Below are 17,906 nucleotides of genomic sequence, written 5' to 3' on the forward strand. Positions count from 1 at the left end.
ACACAATCTAATGGAGAATATAGTCAGGTTGAGGCAGTTCCATTTTAGGGATGGAAAGGAAATGAAAATCAGAGGCTTAAGTGAACTTCCCCAGGTGAGCAGTTCGTGAGTGGATTCCTGAAAATCAGAAGGCTAAGTGAACTTCCCCAGGTGAGTGGTTCCTAAGTGGATTCCTGAAAATCAGAGGCTAAGTGAACTTCCCCAGGTGAGCAGTTCGTAAGTGGATTCCTGAAAATCAGAGGCTAAGTGAACTTCCCCAGGTGAGCGGTTCCTAAGTGGATTCCTGAAAATCAGAGGCTAAGTGAACTTCCCCAGGTGAGCGGTTCCTAAGTGGATTCCTGGCATATCTGACCAATCAAGTGCCCATTGTTCTATGTTACCTCTGAAGAACATATATCTGAGTGAACAAAGCAAGGCAGGGCTCTTGTTCGTGAAGATTCCTTGCCGCTTCAGCCCGTGGTCCTTTCCTGCTGGAAGTTGTCACTCATACCATATCGTTGAACCAGTCATGCAAAGAGCAATGAACATTCATTACAAGTAAGAAATGTAAAAGAATAATAAAAGCAAATGTCCTGATGTCGGAGACCAGGAGCCAAGCTCTTTCTAGGCTAATTACAGAGCGTGGTAGGATACCTTCTTTCCGTATTTCTGTTCACTGCCCGAGTCCAGTTTGCTCACAGATAAGCTGAACTTACTTTAAGAGTCACCAAGAAAATCTCCTTCTGGTTCCTGTCTTGATTCCCAGCTCAAGTTTCAATGAACATTTGGTATAATGCCTCGGCCTCTCCCCAGGCTCTCCTAAACTTACTCGTGGCTGTTTTCTAAATGGAATCAGACAGACGCGTGGGGCTGCATGGAGCGGGGTCTCTCTTAATCACAGGCATCTCTGTGGAGCCCTTTGTCGTCCCTTCAAAGGATGGAGGAGCAGTGCCGGCCTTGGAGGGAATGCCTGCCTGGGAAGGGATTTGAAACAGGCTTAGCTTTTGCTCCCAGGTGAAACACGACAGGTCTTCGTGCTTCAGGACAGGCAGACACATACTCAGCCAGGAGTCCTGTCATTCCATGGGCATCTCTCTGTCCACTAACGACTAAACAAACACACACACAAAGGAATGGGCCAGGGCCCAGAATACTGGGGAACCTGGGTCTGGTTCTGCCTCTAGTCCCTTCACTTGACCTTAGTTTCCTCAAAAATAAAATGAGGTAGCTGGTCTAGACCTCTGAGAGCCATGACAGCTTAGCATGTGGGTGTAGAATCAGTGCCTCATCGGTGATCAGGGATAGCTGGGGCCGGGGCAGGGGGGCAGGGGCATGCCTGGGATTCTGGCTAGTCTCTTCTCTGGGTGGAAGTGGAGCTGGGAGCCGGGACCCTCTGCTGGCCCCAGGAGGGCCTGGACTGTTCCTGGTGGCGAGATCCTGGGCCCCAGGCAGCCGGTGAGAGACAGAGGGGCCCAGCAGTGTTCATACCTGCAAAGTCTTTATACATCCCCCACGGCTCCCTTTTCTGAGCTAAGTATAATTATCTCCCACTGTGCCTCTCAAAGACTCAGCTTCCTCTTCTGAGATGGCCAGTAGCAGCTAGGAAGGACAGGGCAGTCCTTCCCTCCACTCCAGCGGGCTCCAGTGTCCCTCCACTCAGGACCCTCCCGCCCCCCCCCCCCCCCCGCACACTGCACAGCGGAATCTGTTGCTGGAGCTCTGTGCCCCCACAGGCTCTTCGGTGCCCCCCATGTTGGGATCTATCACTGTGCTGCTGTTACTTATTTACATGGCTGCTTCCTCGCTGGCCTGTGAAAGCCTCAGGACGGGTCTGGGTCTTACTCCTCTATGGAACTTTAGTGACCAGCCAAGCACAGTCAGTGTGAAAGAGGTGAAGAAATGAATCAATTAATCCAAGCCTCAAACACCAACCTTCAATCTACCACTGCTGTCCTTTCTGCCCCAAGGACAGGACGTGGGAGCCACCAGGGGACTGGGGACACCACACCGTGACGACTGCCGCATCCCTGTCACAGCCTAAAGCCTGCATCCCCCCTCTTCTCTCACAACTGGTCAGAAAGTGGGACAAAGACCTTACTAGCTCTGCCCTATTACATAGCCTCACAGCTGAGCACGTGACCCATTCATTTTCGGGGGCTCCCTGCTCCCCCACCGTAGGCAGCAGAACTAGAGAAACAAGGCTGGGAGAAGCCCTGAAGAGCCCTCCTGGACCCTGAGTCTCCACGACAAGTATTCGCCTGCCTGGCCCTGCCCCTCAGACACAGAATCGTACACGGAAAAGGGGCCCAAGGGGTCATTTAACAAAACCATCTCCCGATAAGGAGCACAGTGTCATGGAAAGACTCTTGACTGAGGAGTCAAAACCCCAAATTCCAGTCCTGCAACCGTCATGCCTGTCAGGCTCCTCATTTGAAATGTGGGCATATATTTGTATCCGCTGAGTTCAAATTCCTTGTGAATGATAGAGCATTGGGCCTCTATGGGTGATTAATTTTGTTAGTTAATGGTGGAAACTTCTCGATTCAAGTAAGACATAGAATGATTTGAGATTGCTTTTCAACGTGGAAATAGTACACATCACATTTGAATACCAGCGGGTGGAGTAATTTAGTGATCAGAATACAGACATGCATACACACGGACCCATTTACACAAGGTCTTTCCCTGTACAATTATAGCCTGAGTGGATTTTTAAACCCCTCAAGGGTGAAACAGTCCCTCAGCCGAGTTCAATGTCGATAATCTTTGTCAGGTTCATCTGGACTCTTCAGACGAACATGTTTGCCCTCCCCATGTCTTGGGGTCTTTGAACACAGGTAAACTGCAGAGAGAGGTGACAAGCTTGCTCCTTCACCTGCCTCTGAAGGAGATTGTCGCCACCAGGTCCTACCCTGCGACAACCGCGTGCTGTGGAGGTGACTGTGCTAATACCATGGACCATCTCTCGGGCCAAGCCCTGCCTGCTCACACTTCCAGAGCAATCCGCTGCCTTCTGAAACCCACGCCGGCCTTGGAGGCAATGCAGCAGGAAAAGGCTGCGATGGAACTTTAACAAAACAACACGAAAACTCTCCAAAGTGGGCCACAGGCCGTACACGTTGACGATCGTGTTGCACTAGCGCAGCCTGTCAACTTCCTCTTCTGGGACAGAACCCGCCTCCACGAAACGCAAATGATGCCATCTCCTCCGGAAGAACCTAGTAGAGCCCGATCACGTACGGAGGAGTCAGGGAAGCCAAGGCCCCGGAAACTCAGAAATCCACCCATGGTCCCGGGCTACATCCCTCTCTTGGGGGTGAAATAAGGATCCTCCAAACTCGGGAGTCTGCAGCCAGACCAGACCTTCCGAGGCCCCGACCCTCACTTCTGCCCCAAAGTCTCCAAGGGCTATTGCCTGTCCTCATGTGGGGCCCTGAGCCGCTCCAACACGGACTACGAGACCCCTCACACCAAAACCCGGGTGACCCCAGCTTCAGCTGTCCCCTTGCTGAGCTCCAACCCGCCCAAGCGGCCTGAAGCTCTGGGACTTCCTTTGATCTTTTACCTCCTGGATTTTGTACGTTCTGCTTCCGAGGCCCTGGCGATGCTCACCCACGTCCAGTCTTTGCCCTTCAGGCCTAGGCTGACACGGCACCTGCTGGGACACGGCACAGCGCCCCCAAGTGACCTGGGGCCCCTGCTGCACTGCCCGAGGACACCTGGGGCGAACACCATCCCCCGCCGGCAGCCACGCTCCTCTGCTTGCCTGATGCGCCCTTGGAAGCCCAGGGCCTGAGGCCTGTCCACCATTTGTCTCGAGCTTGTAGCTCAAGTCCAGTACATTTCAGAGGCAGAAGAAGAAGGAGAAAAGACAAAAAGAAAGACAGGAAGTTAAGAGAAAGCTCTTAACTTTAAGACAAGTTAAGACAAGCCACCAGGCCTTGTCTGCAAAGAGAGCTGCTGACCTCTCTGAGGTCAAGGCCCAGGATCCCACGTTTCTCCTCAGGTAATGCTCTCTCTGAAACGGGGTGTCTCCCACCTGGCGTCTCTCCTCGTACAGCACTATCTTTCTGGGTACAAACGCGGGCCCCCGAGTGAGGTTTGCCCTCTAGAATACGCCTCCCTCTCTGACGTGAAGTGCATCATATGACATGTCTCCTCCGAGAGCGCTGTCCCTGTCTCTGAGCAGGAAGGCTAGCCTTCCCTCTCACAGATCGTTAGCGGGTCTGTGGATCGTGTGAAATGACCAGCGTCCACTGCAGCTCCGCTCTGTCTGCCACTCCTTCGGAGCCTTACTTAGTGGGGGGATGTGGTGATGGGCAGAGTCATGTTACTGCAGGGAAAAGATAGTGAAGCTGCTGGAGAGGATGTAAGGGAACCACGATTCTCTACCTGAGGCCATGGTTCTCAGCTCTGGATGCACAGTAGTTTCACTCAGGTCCCTTTACAGAATTAGCTAAGGACCCACACTATTCAGTCAGTCATCCCTACAGGTGGTGCCTTGGGCGCCATATGTAATTCTTAAATGCTGCCAAGGTGGTACTGAGAACCACAGGGCTAAAGGAGACGGTTTCTGAAGGGTGAAGACACTCCTCTGGCTCGAGACACCGACTTGGGCTGGTAGCTGCCCCGTCTCTGCTCCCCCAGCTTCCTCCCTGGAACAACACAGTGACGACAGTAAAGTGAAATGTGCAGCTTTTCCAGTTTTTCACGGCGGCGCTCGCCGGGAACTGCACCACACCTAGCGTCAAGCGTCACACCCGAACATCCTGTTCCATGAGTCACCACGGCTCCGCCATCAGCTGGGCGGGCAGAGGTGAAGCCAGGGAGCCCCAGGCTGGCTCACTGTGAGACTTCACACCCCTGGTGCCCTTCCCCTTTGCTCCCTGTCATTCTGGCATCCGCTCATGTGGAAGGAAGACACCATGAGTCTTGGGAAAGGAATTTGCTGGAGAGACAGCTCTTCATGAAAAGAAGGATGAAGAAGCACCATGATGACAGAAAGCTTTGTTCCAGGATCTTCCACTCCAGCAATTTTCCTCTCCAGGTGCCAGCGCCCACCCTGACCACGCCATGGAGGGTAAGGGTCTCGTGGGTACGTGGTCCCACCTTCCCTTTGCTGCCCGCTTCCTGCTGGCATAGTGATGCATGCCTCCACAGGCCCCCACCCCCTGCTCTGGGAGCAGCTCTTCAGTGCTCTATCCAAACAACTACCGAAGCACCATTTGAGAAAAGGGTATAAGCTCTTAGTTTTTTTTGTTTTTTTGCGGTACACGGGCCTCTCACTGTTGTGGCCTCTCCCGTTGCGGAGCACAGGCTCCGGACGCGCAGGCTCAGTGGCCATGGCTCACGGGCCCAGCCGCTCCGCGGCATGTGGGATCTTCCCGGACCGGGGCACGAACCCGCGTCCCCTGCATCGGCAGGCAGACTCTCAACCACTGCGCCACCAGGGAAGCCCGTGCCCATGCTTTGAATCATTACAACGTACACATCATGACCTTACAATTTTATTTGTCGATTATAACTCAAATTCAAAAATCAGAAAGTCAAAAATAAAATAAAAAGGACATGGTCTAATTAATTTAAAAGAGAAAGAAAACAGGAAGGGAAGAAAGGAAGAGAGAGGGGAGGGAGGTTTCTGAGAACCAGGAATCCAGACACGAACAATGAGACAAGTTTTAGGGAAGCGTCGTTTGGCTCAATAAGGAGAAAAGTAAAATGATAGGCATAGCAGCTGAAAGTAAAGTGGGATCCTTTTGGGAACACTGAGTTCACCAACGTTAGAAGTGTTGCAGAAGAGGCAGGAGTCAACCGTCACGTGAGGCATTTTGTTACATGACCTTGCAGATCCCTTTAACTCTTGAGATCTTGTTGCTAATGATAACAAAGCAAGAAAACAGTCACTTTTAAATAGTGGATTAACTCCCCTAGAAGCATGGGCTTGACCATTTCAGCTCGGTTCTATTTCCTCCTATGGAGGGAAGGCGCACTCACCGCCCTATGCTTACCTCATGGGGATGTGAGAAAGGTCAGTCCTCGATAAGATTTGAAGCCCTCCCCCCTTGAGCTCTTCTCCCCACAGAAAATGCGGGTTGATTCTTATCTCTGTTCGCTCATTCCGCATGAACCTTCAAAGGACAAGTCATTCCCAGGCTTGGCGGCAAGGTTTATTAGTAGAAGCAGGGGGGCTTCCCTGGTGGCGCAGTGGTTGAGAGTCCGCCTGCCGATGCAGGGGACGCAGCTTCGCGCTCCAGTCCGGGTACATCCCACATGCCGTGGAGCAGCTGGGCCCGTGAGCCATGGCCGCTGAGCCTGCGCGTCTGGAGCCTGTGCTCCGCAACGGGAGCGGCCACAGCAGTGAGAGGCCCGCGTACCACACACACACAAAAAAAGCTTTATAGCACCAGTTACAGTGCTAGGTACATAACAGTTCAGGAGATGCCAGTCATTATGTGTAAAGCATTTGATGGTTTCCCATTGCTTATTTCAGCAACAGCCAATAGGTTCATTTCAAGTATCAGTTCTGATTATATAACAGTGCCGGAAGTCCTACATTTTCAAAAATTTTCCCTGGGGGTCCTCTTGCCTTTGGATGCATTACTTCCTCCACCCCAGCCCCTGGCCCATTGACGAGTTTACTACATAGCTGTTTTCTAAGAGCCACCTATGCCCTAAAATTCCTGCTCAGAGAAGCAGCCAGCAGACCGTGTAGGCTAGCACCAAGAGCTGCTGTCTGGTGAGCTTTCACTGGGGTTGAGCGTGAAATGCAGTCAAAGAATCTGATTAAAGTGTAGAAGTATAAACAGAAAGTAAAGCGCCATGCACACTTCATTCTTCTTGGGATGAAAACATTGCTGTCAGATAGGTAGGAGGTCTTTAGGGTGACTTTATATGAATTTTTGATGTAATAGCCTTGATTTTTGCCCTCAGGAGTCAAGAGATCAGCCCCACCTTGTTGGGTGTGATTTTAGACTCTGGGAAAATGCACACAGCATCACATTACCGCTAAGGCTTCAAATTCCTCAAATAGCTTGAGCTTGTTAGAAGGTGTCACGTCTGCAGCCTGGCTCTCTCTCCAGAGCATGTCTCCCTTCATGCCTGCCGGGGGTCACCACCTTGATTGTCTCTCCCTATCGATGATACCACCATCTACCTGTCCCCTGAACAGAACACTGGCGGTCTTCCTAGCCTGCTTCCTCGCACTCTTAATTCCTTCTCTCACGCTCAGTCGTACCAACTTTGGATTCTACCTTCTGGCTGGTTCTCGCTCTCAAGTCTGTCTCTTTATCCCATTGTTTTTGGGAACTAAAGAGCCCTCAGTTCAGCTCTTGATCTCCTGACCTTTAGCCTCATAATCCTCTAACCCAACCTCCATATTATATTTGCTGTAAATTTTTTGCTAAAATATAAATTCATTCAGATTGTTGTCCTTTGTAAGTCCTTTGTTGACTTTGCATTGCCTGCTGAGGTTCTCTACTTCCTAACTCTTCTGGTATTATTTCTCCTTTATGATATATTTTTTTCTAATTCCTAGTTTGAAAATACCTCCGATTATTCAAAGGATGAAAGCACTGTAGGTCATGAATATCTACTTTCTCATTAACACAAGGACGCAAGTAAAAAGACACCATCTATTAAAGGTGATAAGAAATGTTCACAAATAGTGATAGTATATGACATTTACTAAGGAGTTTGGCAATAGCTCCAAGTATAGTACAAAATATGCCCGGGATAAATGCAGAGTAGAGAGCAATCACTTTCAGCCAGGGTGGTCAGCATCGTGAGGAACTGGTATGTGAGCAGGGCTCTGTAGGTTGTGCAAACAGCTGTGTGGAATGAATTGACTGGACACCCTGATTGAATTTGAGTAATTAGGAAAAGAGAAGAATCAGAAAGAATTAAATATATAAAGATGATGGGATACCTTATCTAGCTTCTCTAAGTCTTGGCTTCCTCAACTGTGAAATGCAGATAATTATATTAACCTTATTGAATTATTGCACAATTCAAATAAAATAAATGCATATAGATTGCTCGGCATGGGGTCTGCATGTAGTCTGTGCTCAATAAATGTCAATTATCATGATAATGACGACCATTATTATCATTGCTGTGATAATATTAAATTCTTGAAGATGTTCGCTTTTATGGCCTTGGAGAACAGAAAGAGGAAAAATTCCATAATAAACCAAAGATAGCAATCAAATGATAGGAGGAAATTGGAAAGTGTATGTCTTTTATATTATGTGTTACCATGTCAAATGCCTGTGTCTTTCCACCATTAGTGAAGGGCACAGAGCCCAGAGACTAAATATTGTTTATCGATGTATCTGTCAAGGCACCAGGTCCCAAGGTCCTAAAATAGAGTCACTATCCACAAAGTTTTTTGGATGTTGAGTTGAAGTAGAGGGACAGGTTTCAAGATTGAAAGTAGCCCCACAAGTCACATGTCGCAAAGAGATCAAATCAAATGATTACTGGCAAAGAAGCCATTGGATTGGAGATGCCAAAGTCATTGTTGAACTTGGAGAGAGTGCTTCTGATGTATTTCTTGAGACAGATGCCGGGAAGCAATAAATTGGGACCAGTTGGTTGAGGGAATATATACTGGTATAGACCACTCTTGAGAAATTTGATAATAAATGAGCAAAGACAGTGAAGTAATGGTTTGAGGGGAAAAAAGGGTCAAGGAGAGATTATTTTTAAGTAGAGAATTAAGTGCGATTATGGGCCATAACAACGGAGCTGGTAGAGAAAGAGAGGGTAAGAAAGTGGCTTGAGAGAGAAAGAGGATAAATAATGGTATATGGTTAAAAGAGGTGGATTCTAAAGGTATAGAAAGAAGAGCCTCGGAAAAGAGAAATACTCCCTCTAAAACAGAAAGAAAGAAGCGAGAACAGTAAAAACATACAAATTTGAGGGAGAGCCTGGAACATGGAGATTCACTGAGGAGAGTTGGCTCCTGTACCCTCCATTCCCATAAGTTAAAAATACTTGGTGAGAGAAAGAATTAATTTTTAGAGCCCTGCGTATGTCTTTTACATCTTTGCTTAATTTGTGTACTCTAAACCATCAGGGTATCTTCTTCCACAAAAAAAAGACATCATCAGGTGTCTAAGCTACAAAGAGAAATACAGGGAATAGCCGAAAATTTTTTAAAGCTGTATTAATTCAGGAGACATTTCTCCCCCTGGCAGGAGTCAACCTGGGTGTGTCCAGAAATGAAGAGTCTACCCTTTAAGCTCCAGCCTGAGTATAATATGAACGTTCATACAGTGAACCCAAGGTCTCTTCTGCAGTGAACTCTTCCCTTCCAGCAGACACAAAGTAGGCACTGCCCAAGTGTTCACCACTGAAGACAACACAAGCTCCTTCCTCTTCCCTCCTGAGAGGTTCTGTTCCCCATGCAGTGGCTCTCATTTTTTTTCCTGTTCTTGTAATATTCTTAGGCAACATCAAGTGTGGTCCTCACTTGAAGCAAAGTCAGGGAGGGTAATTTGAGAGGATTTGGACTTGTGACCCAAGTAGCACCTGAGAGGAGTGCTCTATGCAGAGGTGGTGCAGAATATGGACACAGAATCACTTTGCCAGTTTATTCGCCCTTTCCCAAAGCTAAGAAGTATCTCTGTGTCTGCTGGACCCATGAGTAAAATCCTGAGCGATAGTCCGTCATCAAGGCAATGGTGAGGCATCAATGGGTCTGGCTGGCTTAGAGTGGTCCATGTTCAGAGGAGTGGGAAATGGCTGTATGAAGGTAAGACGTGGTGGGTGCAGAGAACCTTGAAAAGGAGCCTTAGTGATGTAGCCAAAGAGGATCTTAAGCATCACCTCTTCAAATTAATTTATTTTTCATATAAAGAAATGAGGACTAGAAATGGCAATGTATGGTGATTTTAGTATTTGGACAATACAGAGTCTTAGTGACTCTCAGTGAGAGACCACTGAGAAGATATGCCCACGGCCTTCCTCAACAGTCTTTGAACCTTAATTCAAAGCTCCTGGGTGGGGCTTCCCTGGTGGCGCAGTGGTTGAGAGTCCGCCTGCCGATGCAGGGGACATGGGTTCGTGCCCCGGTCCGGGAGGATCCCACATGCCGCGGAGCGGCTGGGCCCGTGAGCCATGGCCGCTGAGCCTGCGCGTCCGGAGCCTGTGCTCAGCAACGGGAAAGGCCATAACAGTGAGAGGCCCGCCTACCACACACACAAAAAAAAAGCTCCTGGGAGGAGAAAACAGGCACACTGCCTCTACTGAGAGTTCTTCCCTCTGGTCTATGTCTAGCTGTGCTGAGAACCACCTTGCTGCTGAGGTGTGGAGGAATAGGACAGAGTGGCCGAGATCCAGCAAAGGTCCCTGGCATCAGTGGCCTGTCTCACAATGGCCACACTCCCAGAGCCATTGATAGACACCACTTGGAGGTAGATTATGTAAATGGTCTTTAACACACAAAGATTTTTGGAAGAGTTACCACCAGGCCCATTGGCCTAATTGTAAGCACGGCTTTCTCAGCCCTTCTCCTCGGTCTTTATTGGAGATGCTGGAGAGGTCAGCATTTTATTTATTTATTTATTTTTATTTTTAACATTTATTTATTTATTTATTGCTGGCTGCATTGGGTCTTTGTTGCTGCAAGTGGGCTTTCTCTAGTTGCGGTGAGTGGGGGCTACTCTTCCTTGCGGAGCACGGGCTCTAGGTGCGTGGGCTTCAGTAGTTGTGGCACGTGGGCTTTAGTAGTTGTGGCTCACGGGCTCTAGAGCACAGGCTCGGTAGTTGTGGCACACGGGATTTGTTGCTCCGCGGAATGTGGGATCTTCCCAGACCAGGGCTCAAACCCGTGTCCCCTGTATTGGCAGGCGGATTCTTAACCACTGCACCACCAGGGAAATCCAAGTTCAGCATTTTAGATCATTTAAATCTTAGATCTACAGCTCGGTGCTTTGTGACCACCTAGAAGGGTGGGATAGGGAGACGCAAGAGGGAGGGGATATGGGGACATATGTATATGTATAGCTGATTCACTTCGTTATACAGCAGAAACTAACGCACCATTGTAAAGCAATTATACTCCAATAAAGATGTTAAGAAAAAAACCTTAGATCTAATTTTTCATGAATTCTTCTCATCACCCCCACTACCAAATCAATGCAGACTTGTCCCCACGCTTGTCCACTTGGCTAGACTAGACGGTTCATTGTTCCCTAACTTGTCCCATCTCCCCACCATGTGCTCTGGCTCCTGGGGTGAACAGTTGTGTTTCTGACTCTGCTCCACCTGGTCAAGCAGATAGGAGTCCAGGACTCATGGTGAGCCAGGTATCCCTCACAGAACACACTTGTCTGTTCGTTGCACTTCCTGCCTTCACCTTTCTATTGATATTTCCTCTATTTTTTTTGTACAGTGGATGGAGCAAAATGTCAAATAAAATGTTCACAATTCAAGAGTATTTTCAGGAAGCTAAAGGGTCAACCATGTTTGCTCATGCCTGGGAGATGCCGAAATGCCAAGAATACTTGCTGCCTGAAGATGACGTAAAGTATTAGTCCACACCCAGGGGGTTTGGTGGAGACAGCTCAGTCACCTAGTGTGAAATACAGCCTTTGCCTTCCCGGTCCACGTCCCCATGTTGAAATGTAGCTTTTTCTGACTTGGGTTTGAAGGGAAGACCATATCTTTTAAAGCAGGAGTAACGGCTCAGATGCCTATAGGAAATATGCAAATATATTAATGTATGAAGCATGGGAATAAGAGTAAGTGGTAAGCTAATTTCTAAACCTCCACGGAGACAAAACAAAATACCTCCATAGATGGCCCCAAACTAAAAGCCTACAGTTTGCCACCCTTCCAGAAGAAAAGGCAGTCTGTGGTTACATAGTTAAGGCAAGGTTTTGTCTCTCCTGTTTTCTTTTCTTTTCTTTTCTTTTTTTGCGGTACGCGGGCCTCTCACTGTTGTGGCCTCTCCCGTTGCGGAGCACAGGCTCCGGACGCGCAGGCTCAGTGGCCATGGCTCACGGGCCCCCGCGGCATGTGGGATCTTCCCAGACCGGGGCACGAACCCGTGTCCCCTGCATCGGCAGGCGGACTCTCAACCACTGCGCCACCAGGGAAGCCCTCTCCTGTTTTCTTGCTTACATTCTTCTGGAGAAAAATAATTAAGCTAAGATAACAGTGATATCTTGGAATTCTAGAAGCTGCCTCACCTACAATGGGAAGCACACAACTGTGAGAATGTGTAAACGAAGGGCCACAATTAGTTGGTAGCAACCAGCAACTCTATACCATCATCTCAAAGCTCCCATTTTATGCTAAATCTTAAGATGTTGATAAAGTAGACAGGAGGGCAGTGTGTAGCAAAGTATTCTAGCTGGTGACAACGTAGTATTGGCACCAGAAGGGGAAGAATGAACAGAACTTTCATAGTGTTATGATTTACAGCATGGACTTGGAAGACGGTCAAAATGCAACAAGGGAAATTGAGGTAAATATAAGAATCTCAAATGGGAGGAGTTTAATATGGACAACTGGTTATAGAGGTGATAGGCTGAGAAATCAAGCCTATGGTGAGTCACTTCAGCATTTGCAACAGCAGAAAGGCACTACTATCCCTGGGGCTAGGGGGACAAAGACAGGAAGGAGGTAACCTTCCCAAAGCCTGGGATATGGACTGCGCAGCAGAAGCTGGGGTCGTGGTGGACCTGCCTGTGCAAGCCAGGCCCATGGATGAAGTAGCTTTCTGGCCAAAATTGAAAGCACAGAGGAGATGCCTTCTGAAGTTCAGGAAGATAAATATCCCGGCTTCTCACCAAGTCCTGCCTTCTCATCTTCTACCAGTGCATCCCTTTGGCAAACCTACATGGTACCTGGAGGTCAGGAGTGGCTGGGAAATGTACACAGTTCCCTACAGCTCAGGGCACTGCCATTTACTAGCTGGCTGGCCTAAGGAAAGTCACTCAACCTCTCTGAGCCTCAGTTTCCTCATCTGTAAAATGGGATAATGCGTATCCTTGCCCATATAACTTAAATAACAGTGGTCATGACAAGATTAAAATGGCTGCAAAGGAGAGCGGCTGAGTCACACTTAGACTCTGTGAAGATAAAGAAGAGTGGAAATCCTGCAAGGGAACCCATGCCACAACGTTTGCCCTACCTTGTTATTGGTAACCAGACCTCATTGGTTATTCTTCCCCAGACCACATGGGTGATCCGTGGTAATTTGCAGTTTACAAGTCAATTTTATATCATTAACTCATAGGGCTTTCACTGTGGACTAAACAGGACATTGATTACTCTCTGTGCTTTACTGCTGAGGTACAGATGCTCAAAGAGCTTAAGGAATTTATTCAGGTAAACCCAAATAATAAATGATAGAGCTGAGAGGTAAATGGGAACGTCTCACTCCAACCTGGACCTCTGCACTCCACATAGTACTGCCCCTGGACCAAAAACTTTGATCTACCAAATCTCTGCTCCATAGTTTAAAACCAGAGTTTAAAAAATAAATAAAGGATTAGAGGAGATGAGAGGAAAGTCTGACATGAGCAAAAATAGTTGAATTACTCAAGTCTCTCCTCTCTCCACCTATCAACATAGAAAAATGCTGACTCATAGCAGGGAGAAAACCCAGCACATCCAGTCAGCAGGGTCTGCATCTCCAAGCCCTGCGAGTCTAGGCCCTCTCGGCCCTGGGAGTCGCTGCTGTTCTTGTCAATGTCAGACTCACAGGCATGTGTGAATTACTCAATGGTAAACGTGTAACTGCTATTGCTTGAGAGGCCAAAAGTATTGGTGACATAAAAAAAGCTATCATAAGTCAAAAAGAAGGCAAATCAGAGTCACCAGTGTCTCCCCAGGGCAGAGAAGTGAACAGTCTCACTCTCCTATTGTTTGAATTTTTACCACAAATAAGAGTAACTTTTATAAACATCGTAAAATACAGAAATGTTCCTCAAACTTCATTTTGCGAGTGGGGTGAGTACCACTGCCATAGTACTTTCTCTCCCAAAGAACCTCTTAGGAAATAGTGGTGTTGCCTTGGAGAGCCCTCCCTGCTTTGAAGGGACAGGTTAGACCCTGGGCTCACTGTGGAGGTCTGCTCTCCAAGTGGGAAAGTAAGTCCTCACCGGTAACCAGAGCTCTGAGGACTCCAGCCCTGCGCCTGGGCGGAGAGCTGGTCCTAATTCTCGGTGACACCCCTGCAGCTATCTCTTTTACCCCCTGTGAGGCCGAGTGAGACTCTTACCCAGTCAGCACCTGCCCACCCGGAATTAGCCTCCTTCCCCGGTTAAACATGTCTGCATTGGGGAATCAAATTAGCGCAGCCTCTGTGGAAAACGGTATAACTACCATATGACCCAGCAATTCCATTCCTGGGTGTATATTCAAAAAAAAGCTAAACCCACTAATTAGAGAAGATACATACACCCCAGTGTTCATAGCAGCAGTATTTACAATTGCCAAGACATGGAAGCAAACTAAGTGTCCATCAACAGGTGAACAGACAAGGAAGATGTGGTACTTGTACATAATGGAATACTACTCAGCCATAGAAGGAACAAAATAATGCCATTTGCAGCAACATGGATGGACTTGGAGGATATCACGCTAAGTGAAGTAAGTCAGACAGAGAAAGACAAATACTGTACAATATTGCTTATTTGTGGAATCTAAAAAATGCAACAAACTAGTAAACATCACAAAAAAGCAGACTCACAGATATAAAGAACAAACTAGCAGTTACCAGTGGGGGGAGGGGAGGGGGGAGGGGCAGATAGGGAGAGGGGAGTAAGAGGTACAAACTATTATGTATAAAATAAGCTACAAGGATATATTGTACAATATGGGGAATATAGCCAATATTTTATATTAACAACATTATAATACAGGGAATATAGCCAGTATTTTATATTTTTAAAAGTGTGACTAATAACTGATTCATTTTGTTGTGAAGCTGAAACTAACATACCATTGTAAAGCAATTATACTCCAATAAAGATGTTAAAATGAAAAAAAATAAAAAATAAAAAAAAATAAAAGTGTGACTCACTATATTGTATACCTGTAACATATAATATTGTACATCAACTATATTTCAACTAATTAACTAATTAAAATAAAAATGTCCACTTTGTCTCAAATCCTGAACTGATGAGGGAAGTTAGAATTTAAAAGTATGAAGTGTCTACAACTCGACATTCTTCTTAAATCTGCTCTCCAAACTTGCCTTTCAGCATGAATTACCTTTCTTCTACATTTCTACAGCCTTGTGCTTGAACCCTTATTATGGCCCTTATTAAAGTCCATTCTCTATGGTTTATTCGATTCTATGCCCGTCTACATGGGAGTTCCCTGAGAGAAAGCACCGGAACTGGCCCCTCTGTATTTTATCCCTTCTATCCCCTCACCCACCCCAAGCACATGGTACTTTATCTATAGCAGGAGTTCAGAATTTGCTTACAGAATCCGATAGGTACAAGAGGATCCTGAACCCACAGTCCTAGATCTAAGACACCCCAGAACCCTGGTGGGCCCATTACAATTGCTTTCACACAAAGCAACAGCCAGCCAACACCATGATGATTTCAGCTTCCAAGGAAATAATCTATCGAGTATAACCCACTGATTGGATTTCTTAAGTTAAGCCTGATAATTTTTTTAAAAAGCAGTTGGCCCCCTAAATATTGAATCTATATCCAGTGGAAATCACCTGACCCCTTGAATGCTCATGACACAGGAGTAACCAGAGGTTGTAAGTGTATCTTCCAAAGCTCCTCATTTGTATAGGGAGTGTCGCCAATGAGGAGGAGATGTCAGTCCATCAAATGTATCACCCCAACATCAGCTTCCTCTGATAAAGGAAAATGAGGCGCCTTCTTGACTCATGACTTGGTGGTTTTCAGACAACAATGAAGTACATAAGCTGTGCTTCACCCAAGGGGCAACACCCCGTCACAGGCCAAGGGGCATAAGGGCAGGGTCTCTGGAATGTGGCCCACTTTTCCTCCCTTCCCACACTGCTTAGAAGCTGATCCTGTTTTCAGAGCAATTTCAGGCGTATCCGTGCAGGCTCAGGGTGTGGCCTAGCCCCAGTTTACGCCTAGATTCCGAATATACCAGTCTTGGACTGTACCGATGTGGTTCCCAGTGGCCCTCGGGCTCTCGCAGGACTTTAGGAAGAGGCAAACACTTAGAAGGACCACAGTGGAGACAGGTGAGCTCCCAGCTGCACGTCCTAGGACTCCATACGCAGGAGCAGGCAGGTCTTTCCCACCTGTGCTGGCAGCCAGACCTGAGCCAGACGTACACGAGCACCCAGAGCACAGAGGCGTCAGGACAGCCCTGCGCTCGCATCAAGCTCTGTGTCCCCCTTAGGTCTGTAATTAACTCCTGGGAGGAATGGGCGTGGTCTGCTTTGTAAGGTACCTTGGCATGAAGCATCAGGAAATACATCATATTGTCACAGCTGTAATATTACAGGAATTGCAGCTTTTGAATGCTTCTCCCTGTGGCTGTGGACCTGGAGCCTTTATAAAGTGAGCCAGTGCACCCTCCTGTCCAGTCGCAGCTGCGAAGCCGGCCAGCCATGAGGGTCTACTACCTTCTCTTCGTGTTGTTCTTCTTGTTCTTGCTGCCTGTTTCAGGTAAGAGGGGCTGGGAAATGAGAGGGCTGAAAGGATTGAGAATATATAAGTCAGAGTCAGCCCTCTCCATTCTTCTGGGAATTTTAGACCAAACAGATTTATTGTCTGGGAACTAGACATAACCAATTTTTTTCTTTCTGACAAAGACCATTAAGAACCTTAAAGTAAGAGTCTCGATCTCTTCTGATTTACTCTTAAGAGAAAAATCAGATCACAAAAGCCACCCCTTCCCGGGAAGGCCGTTATACCTGTTAATGAGACAGGAGGAAAGTGATGTAAAACTTTAATACCAAGAGGAAAAATTGACAGTCGAGAACAGAAGCACAGACTTCCCTTTTATTAGCTTAGTGGTTGGTGGTAGAGTCTTTTGGCCTCTAGAGAGTCCCGGGGGACCACCGTGGCCCCGGCCTCCCAGGTGTCAGTTCACGAGGGGGGCTGCCTGTGGTCATGCCACTTTCTCAGCACTCCGGCGGTTTATGACTGAGCTGAACCCATGGACGCGTTGTTAGTTGCTTAGTCCCACCTTCTACTTTACTCCTGATGGCATAGAAAAAGGAAAAAGAAATAAAAGAAAGGCCACAGATCAGTTACGTGAGGAATTCCAAAAGCCTAGGTCTTGCACTTCCTAAAACCTTCCCGTGCTTTCCGTTTCTTCATTGCAGGCAGTGGAACAATCGTAAATATATTACAAAAGTATTATTGCAGAGTGAGAGGCGGCCGGTGTGCTCTGTTTGGCTGTCTTCCGAGGGAGATACCCTTAGGCCTTTGTTCCCACAGTGGTCGAAAATGCTGCCGAAGGGAGAGATGAAAAATCCAGAAGCGCGATGAGAACGTTGCCAAGTGTGAAAATGCTCCCGCGGGGTCTATAGAAGCCAAATCAAATTAAAGATTTTTCACAAAAAAATTAGAAGGTGGATTATTTTTTTTTCTTTTAATTCTGGTTGTTGTGCTAGTTGTTACCAAACAGGCAACTTAGGAAGTGCTGGTGACTCACCTTTAATTCAAATAAAGTATTATCTCTAGAGCAAGAGGATCTGAACTGATGTTCCCAGGGTTATCAGACTTTATTCCTCTTTTGCAAATCTTGCACCCCAGTGACACAGGACTCCTCGTTCTTCCTGAAATATTTTCTTCACTTACTTGTCACCCATTTTGAGTTTCCAGTTCATCTATAAGCCATAGCCTCTCCCCATCAAATCTATGTCTCATTTTTTGATGATGGCCATTCTGACTGGTGTGAGATGATATCTCATTGTGCTTTTGATTTGCATTTCTCTAATGATTAGTGATGTTGAG

General features: G+C 47.2%; 1 protein-coding gene across 1 annotated transcript; it reads left to right on the forward strand.

Annotated features, from left to right (window-relative positions):
- Window positions 1–16,552: 16,552 nt before the first annotated feature.
- On the forward strand, window positions 16,553–17,418 carry LOC307179647 (beta-defensin 103A-like; the record flags this gene model as incomplete). Its single annotated transcript, XM_079909121.1, has 2 exons — window positions 16,553–16,610; window positions 17,273–17,418. The coding sequence occupies 2 exons, from the start codon at window positions 16,553–16,555 to the stop codon at window positions 17,416–17,418; spliced, it is 204 nt and encodes a 67-aa protein (XP_079765247.1).
- Window positions 17,419–17,906: the final 488 nt, after the last annotated feature.

This window comes from Stenella coeruleoalba (genome assembly GCF_951394435.1).
Source record: "Stenella coeruleoalba genome assembly, chromosome: 21".
NCBI classification, from domain to species: domain Eukaryota; kingdom Metazoa; phylum Chordata; class Mammalia; order Artiodactyla; family Delphinidae; genus Stenella; species Stenella coeruleoalba.